At 42.2% G+C, this 6,865-nt stretch overlaps 1 protein-coding gene across 1 annotated transcript in view; it reads left to right on the top strand.

Annotated features, from left to right (window-relative positions):
* Window positions 1–307: 307 nt before the first annotated feature.
* lratb.1 (lecithin retinol acyltransferase b, tandem duplicate 1) overlaps window positions 308–6,865 on the top strand; it is a 58,113-nt gene continuing 51,555 nt past the window's right edge. The window contains exons 1-8 of the mRNA XM_062445366.1: window positions 308–542; window positions 3,257–3,357; window positions 4,439–4,508; window positions 4,595–4,725; window positions 5,263–5,351; window positions 6,108–6,207; window positions 6,456–6,499; window positions 6,627–6,704. Coding sequence (XP_062301350.1) covers window positions 383–542; window positions 3,257–3,357; window positions 4,439–4,508; window positions 4,595–4,725; window positions 5,263–5,351; window positions 6,108–6,207; window positions 6,456–6,499; window positions 6,627–6,704 — 773 coding nt within the window. The 5' untranslated portion in view covers window positions 308–382. The remainder of the gene's footprint in view (window positions 543–3,256; window positions 3,358–4,438; window positions 4,509–4,594; window positions 4,726–5,262; window positions 5,352–6,107; window positions 6,208–6,455; window positions 6,500–6,626; window positions 6,705–6,865) is intronic.

The raw sequence follows: 6,865 nt of genomic DNA, 5'->3' as shown, positions 1-6,865 counted from the left end.
AAAGAATAATAAACAAACAATACAAGCAAAACAATAAGAAAATAAAGCCACAAATAAAAGGGGTTTAATTATTCAGATAAAAAGTTGAAATGTTTGCATGAATTAATAGTTTTGGTTAATTTTTCATTACAGGATGTGTTTGATTAAACCCTACTGAAACTTTTTACTGTACAAAATAAAACACTAATACATTTTTTGACCTTATTTGACCCGTGTCGCTTTGTTTCTCTCGCGAGATCTTGGAACCTCTCACTCTCCTGTGACGTATTTCCTGTCGGACTATTTTTATGGACGGACCATCGCACCTTGAACCGGTCAGAGTAGAGTTCACTTAGTTTACTTGTCTTTAGACTAACTTAAACTTTATAATTATTATTGCGTCATGTGGAGTTTGCAGCGTCTCGTGCGCAGCTCTGCTCAACAGTCTCTGAGTCTGAACCTTCAAAATAAAAGCACGTCCAGGTGCTATGCGACCTCTGCAGGGAGCAAAACGGTGCGGATCGGCTGTGCGTCCGGTTTCTGGGGGGACACCGCGGTGTCAGGTAGGTTAAACACACCTGAGGAGCTGCAGCAGCCTGTTATCTGTTTATAAATGTATTAAACACACCTGAGGAGCTGCAGCAGCTTGTTATCTGTTTATAAATGTATTAAACACACCTGAGGAGCTGCAGCAGCTTGTTATCTGTTTATAAATGTATTAAACACACCTGAGGAGCTGCAGCAGCCTGTTATCTGTTTATAAATGTATTAAACACACCTGAGGAGCTGCAGCAGCTTGTTATCTGTTTATAAATGTATTAAACACACCTGAGGAGCTGCAGCAGCCTGTTATCTGTTTATAAATATATTAAACACACCTGAGGAGCTGCAGCAGCCTGTTATCTGTTTATAAATGTATTAAACACACCTGAGGAGCTGCAGCAGCTTGTTATCTGTTTATAAATATATTAAACACACCTGAGGAGCTGCAGCAGCCTGTTATCTGTTTATAAATGTATTAAACACACCTGAGGAGCTGCAGCTGTCTTTAAATGTGATCAAAACTACTTTAAAGTGAATATTAATGTTTGTTTTTAAAGCATCAACTCTTTTATTTACTTGTTTTTTTTATTAATTTTAGGATAATTTATTCTAGTCTGTCTTAAAACAACAGTCAGGAGTTAAAATGAACATTAAACTTGTTTTTCTTGCTGTAAAAATCCACAAATCCTCCTTCAGTGTAAACATGTATTTAAACTTTGATCTAAAGCGAATATGAAGCCACCCCCCCCCCCCCCCCCCCCCCCCCAGTACCTTTTATTTGGGATCTTAGTAAACAGGCCCAAAGTGTTTTAGTCACATTTCTGCTCTAAAGATGGACAGATGGTTCACGATCACTCAATGATGGAGGACAAAATCCACAGACGTCAAATGAGTCCAATCAGTATCTTTCAAAGTAAAAGTCTTTTTTATTGTTTTCTGTGTGCGGTGCCTCAGTTGAAGTAGAAGAGGAGGAAAGAAGGAAGGAGAAAGAAAGAAAGGAGGAAGGAAAGAAAGGAAGATGAGGAAAGAAAGAAAGGAGGAAGATGAGGAAAGAAAGAAAGAAAGGGTTCACAGTCCTCCTTCTGTGTGAATCTGAAGCTTCAGTCGTCCAAATTAGTCCAATCAAGTAGATATTTTTCAAAGTAAAAGTCTTTTTTGTAGCTATCCTTCAAAATAAAGGTCTTTTGTATAGCTATCCTTCAAAGTAAAGGTCTTTTGTGTAGCTATCTTTCAAAGTAAAGGTCTTTTCTCTGCAGCTACCCTTCAAAGTAAAGGTCTTTTGTGTAGCTACCCTTCAAAGTAAAGCTCTTTTGTGTAGCTACCCTTCAAAGTAAAGGTCTTTTGAGTAGCTACCCTTCAAAGTAAAGGTCTTTTGTGTAGCTACCCTTCAAAGTAAAGGTCTTTTGTGTAGCTACCCTTCACAGTAAAGGTCTTTTGTGTAGCTATCCTTCAAAGTAAAGGTCTTTTGTGTAGCTATCCTTCAAAGTAAAGGTATTTTGTGTAGCTATCCTTCAAAGTAAAGGTCTTTGTGTAGCTATCCTTCAAAGTAAGGGTATTGTGTGTAGCTATCCTTCAAAGTAAGGGTCTTTTCTCTGCAGCTACCCTTCAAAGTAAAGGTCTTTTGTGTAGCTATCCTTCAAAGTAAAGGTCTTTTGTGTAGCTATCCTTCAAAGTAAAGGTATTTTGTGTAGCTATCCTTCAAAGTAAGGGTCTTTTGTGTAGCTATCCTTCAAAGTAAGGGTCTTTTCTCTGCAGCTACCTTCAAAGTAAAGGTCTTTTGTGTAGCTATCCTTCAAAGTAAAGGTATTTTGTGTAGCTATCCTTCAAAGTAAAGGTCTTTGTGTAGCTATCCTTCAAAGTAAGGGTCTTTTGTGTAGCTATCCTTCAAAGTAAGGGTATTTTGTGTAGCTATCCTTCAAAGTAAGGGTCTTTTCTCTGCAGCTACCCTTCAAAGTAAAGGTCTTTTGTGTAGCTATCCTTCAAAGTAAAGGTCTTTTCTCTGCAGTGCCCCAACTGATCCACAGTGGGTTTTCAAAGTAAAGGTCTTTTCTCTGCAGTGCCCTATCCTTCAAAGTAAAGGTCTTGTTTCCCTGCAGTGCCCAGCTGATCCACAGTGGGTTTTCAAAGTAAAGGTCTTTTCTCTGCAGTGCCCCATCCTTCAAAGTAAAGGTCTCTTTTCTCTGCAGTGGCCCAGCTGATCCACAGTGGGTTTTCAAAGTAAAGGTCTTCTCTCTGCAGTGCCCCATCCTTCAAAGTAAAGGTCTTTTTTCCCTGCAGTGCCCCCAGCTGATCCACAGTGGGTTTTCAAAGTAAAGGTCTTTTCTCTGCAGTGCCTTCAAAGTAAAGGTCTTTTCTCTGCAGTGCTCTATCCTTCAAAGTAAAGGTCTTCTCTCTGCAGTGCCCCAGCTGATCAACAGTGGGTTTTCAAAGTAAAGGTCTTCTCTCTGCAGTGCCCTATCCTTCAAAGTAAAGGTCTCTTTTCTCTGCAGTGCCCTATCCTTCAAAGTAAAGGTCTTTTCTCTGCAGTGCCCCATCCTTCAAAGTAAAGGTCTTGTTTCCCTGCAGTGCCCCAGCTGATCCACAGTGGGTTTTCAAAGTAAAGGTCTTCTCTCTCTGCAGTGCCCCATCCTTCAAAGTAAAGGTCTTCTCTCTCTGCAGTGCCCCATCCTTCAAAGTAAAGGTCTTTTCTCTGCAGTGCCCCATCCTTCAAAGTAAAGGTCTCTTCTCTCTGCAGTGCCCCAGCTGATCCACGGAGGGAAGCTGGACTTCCTGGTGTTCGACTACCTCAGTGAGATCACCATGTCTCTGCTCACCGCTGCCAAGACCAAGATGCCTGTGAGTTTATTTATATCCTGTCACCACGGCAACGGGTCAGCTGATCTGTCACAGCTGCATCACCGTCTGTCAAACGTTATTGTTTATTGTTTTATTGTGTTATATTCGGCCTTTACTGTCCTCCTCTTGACTCCTCCCCTCTTGTCTCCTTTCCTCCTCTCTTGTCTCCTCTCCTACACTCATGTCTCCTCCTCCCTTGTCTCCTCCTCCCTTGTCTCCTCCTCTCTTGTCTCCTCCTCTTTTGTCTCCTTATCTTGTCTCCTCTCCTCCTCCTGTCTCCTCCTCCCTTGTCTCCTCCGCTCTTGTCTCCTCATCTCTTTTCTCCTCCTCCCTCGTCTCCTCCTCTTGTCTCCTACTCTCTTGTCTCCTCCTCCCTTATCTCCTCCTACCTTGTCTCCTCCTCTCTTCTCTCCTCTCTTGTCTCCTCCTCCCTTATCTCCTCCTCTCTTGTCTCCTCTTCTCTTGTCTCCTCCTCTCCTGTCTCCGCTCTTGTTTCCTCTCCTCCTCCCTTGTCTCCTACTCTCTTGTCTCCTCCTCTCTTTTCTCCTCCTCTTGCCTCCTCATTTCTTTTCTCCTCCTCTTGTCTCCTCCTCTCTTTTCTCCTCCTCTTGCCTCCTCGTTTCTTTTCTCCTCCTCTTGTCTCCTCCTCTCTTGTCTCCTCTCCTCCTCTCTTGCTCCCAATGCAGGTACAATTAAACCACACCTGCATTGGGAGCTACAGTGTGACTTTTTTCAGCTTTTACTTTGAAGAAACTAACATTTAAAACATATCTAGTTTAATTAAAAAAAAAAAAAAAATGTCTTCACTTTAAAATGTCGTGTGTCTTATTTTCTAGTTTTTACGTCTTCAGTTTTATTTTATAACGTAGAAAATCGTTAAAAAAACATTGTACTTTAAAGTTAACGCGTTAGCTTATTAAATCTGAGCTCGTGTGTTTTCAGTTTGTGGTGTTTATTTTATTTTGAAAGGTTCATTTTTTTTATTTTGAAAGGTTCATTTTTTTGCGGCTAATTGAAGTTACGATCTTTTCTGAGTGCGCTCTCCTTTACGGCCCCCCCCCCTCCACTTCCTGTCTCGTAGAACATGGGTTACGCTCCAGACTTCGTCCAGGTCGCTGTGGCTCCGTTCATCCACGACATCCACAAGAAAGGTGAGTGAGAGGTTCATAGTTACCATGGTGACGGTTTTTTGGGGTTACCATGGCAACGTGTTGAATGTTTAAATGCCTCCCTGCAGGTATACGTGTGATCAGTAACGCGGGCGGCGTCAATCCTCTGGCGTGCGCCGCCGCCATACAGGAAGTCATCAAGAAGGCCGGGCTGGACCTCAAGGTTGCCGTGGTGACCGGTGATGACCTCATGCCCCATGTAAGCCCCGCCCCCTTCATCTTCATCATCATCATCATAATTTCTATTTTAGATATTCTCAGTGTAATCCTCTCCTCTCTTCCTCCTCCTCTCCTCTCCTCTCTTCCTCCTCCTCCTCCTCTCCTCTCCTCCTCCTCTCCTCTCCTCTCCTCTCCTCTCTTATCTCCTCCTCCTCTCCTCTCCTCTCCTCTCCTCCTCCTCCTCCTCTCCTCCTCCTCTCTTGTCTCCTCTCCTTCTCTCATGTCTTCTCTTATCTCTCCTCCTCTCCTCTCCTCCTCCTCTCCTCTCTCTCCTCCTCTCCTGTCCTCCTCCTCTCTTCCTCTCCTCCCCCTCTCTTCCTCTCCTCCTCTCCTCTCCTCTCCTCTCCTCTCTTATCTCCTCCTCCTCTCCTCTCCTCTCCTCTCCTCCTCCTCCTCTCCTCCTCCTCTCTTGTCTCCTCTCCTTCTCTCATGTCTTCTCTTATCTCTCCTCTCCTCCTCTCTCCTCCTCTCCTGTCCTCCTCCTCTCTTCCTCTCCTCCCCTTCCTCCTCCTCTCAGAGGAGCAGCCTCTCTGAGGTAAAGATGGCCGATGACAGCAGCAAACAACATTTACCTAAAACTCTCCACAGTATGAACGCTTATCTCGGGTAAGATGATTATTTATTATTTATTTATTATTGTTTGTGTCCATGTGGTTCAGTTTAAAATTAAAGGGTTAAATTTGTGGACCCAGCATCAAATTTCAGATTTTAATCCATTTTGAGAGAATATATTAGAGGATTATGGCAAAAATGTCTAAGTGGTGTAACCATAAAAACAGGGAAGGAAGGAAGGAAGGAAGGAAGGATAGATAGAAGGAAGGAAGGATAGATGGAAGGAAGGAAGGATAGAAGGAAGGAAGGAAGGAGGGAAGGAAGGAAGTGAGGAAGAAAGGAAAGATGGGAGGAAGGAAGGATAGATGGAAGGAAGAAAAGATGGATGGAAGGAAGGAAGGATATATGGAAGGAAGGAAGGAAGAAAAGATGGAAGGAAGGAAGGAAGGATAGAGGGAAAGAAGGATAGATGGATGGAAGGAAGGAAGGAAGGATAGATGGAAGGAAAGAAGAAAATATGGAAGGAAGGAAGGAAGGATAGATGGAAGGAAAATAGGCAGGAAGGAAAGTGGGCCGGATTGGACCCCATGGCGGCCCAATTCTTGCCCATGGGCCTCATGTTGGACCCCCTGTATTAAAGGATTATGGCAAAAATGTCTAAGTGGTGTAACCATAAAAACTTTGTACCAAATAATTCAACTTGCTTAAAAACAGTAAATTGTCAATAAAACACCATATCAACTAGTTTGGCATGATCTTACATTATAACTTTATATTAAATAAAGGTAATATCCCCCCCCCCCCCCCCAGAGCTCTTCCTATCAGGCGTTGTCTGGATCTTGGAGCAGACATCGTGGTGACGGGTCGATGTGTTGACAGCGCTGTGGCTCTGGGGCCGCTCATGCACACCGTACGTTATGTTTACATATGTTATTATAATAATTATAATAATAATGATGTTAGATATTTGGAGAAGGGTTAGGGTTAATTATGACACTAACACGCCTCCTCCTTACATTTTAATAATAAAAAACGATTAACAATACATTAAAAAACATGATAACATTGGTTTTTAACGTGTGTGTGTGTGTGTGTGTGTGTGTGTGTGTGTGTGTGTGTGTGTGTGTGTGTGTGTGTGTGTGGGTGATCTCTTTGCAGTTTGGATGGGAGAAGAACAACTATGATCTGTTGGCAGCTGGGAGGTAAATACATACACACACACACACACACACACACACACACACACACACACACACACACACACACACACACACACACACAGCAGTTATAAATCCATGTTATCATCATGCTTTTCATATCTGTCGTCAGTCTTGCAGGTCACCTGATCGAGTGCGGAGCTCAGGTTACAGGAGGAATCTTTACTGACTGGCACAAAGTCCCAGACTGGTGAGAAGCTGCAGAAACACTGATTATATTATATTATATTATATTATATTATATTATATTATTTTATATTATATTATATTATATTATATTATATTATATTATATATTATATTATATTATATTATATTATATTATATTATATTATATTATATATTATATATT

This window comes from Scomber scombrus, chromosome 23 (genome assembly GCF_963691925.1).
Source record: "Scomber scombrus chromosome 23, fScoSco1.1, whole genome shotgun sequence".
NCBI classification, from domain to species: Eukaryota; Metazoa; Chordata; class Actinopteri; order Scombriformes; family Scombridae; genus Scomber; species Scomber scombrus.
The sequence above is the reverse complement of the archived record's forward strand: the minus strand, read 5'-3'. Positions and strand labels throughout refer to the sequence as shown.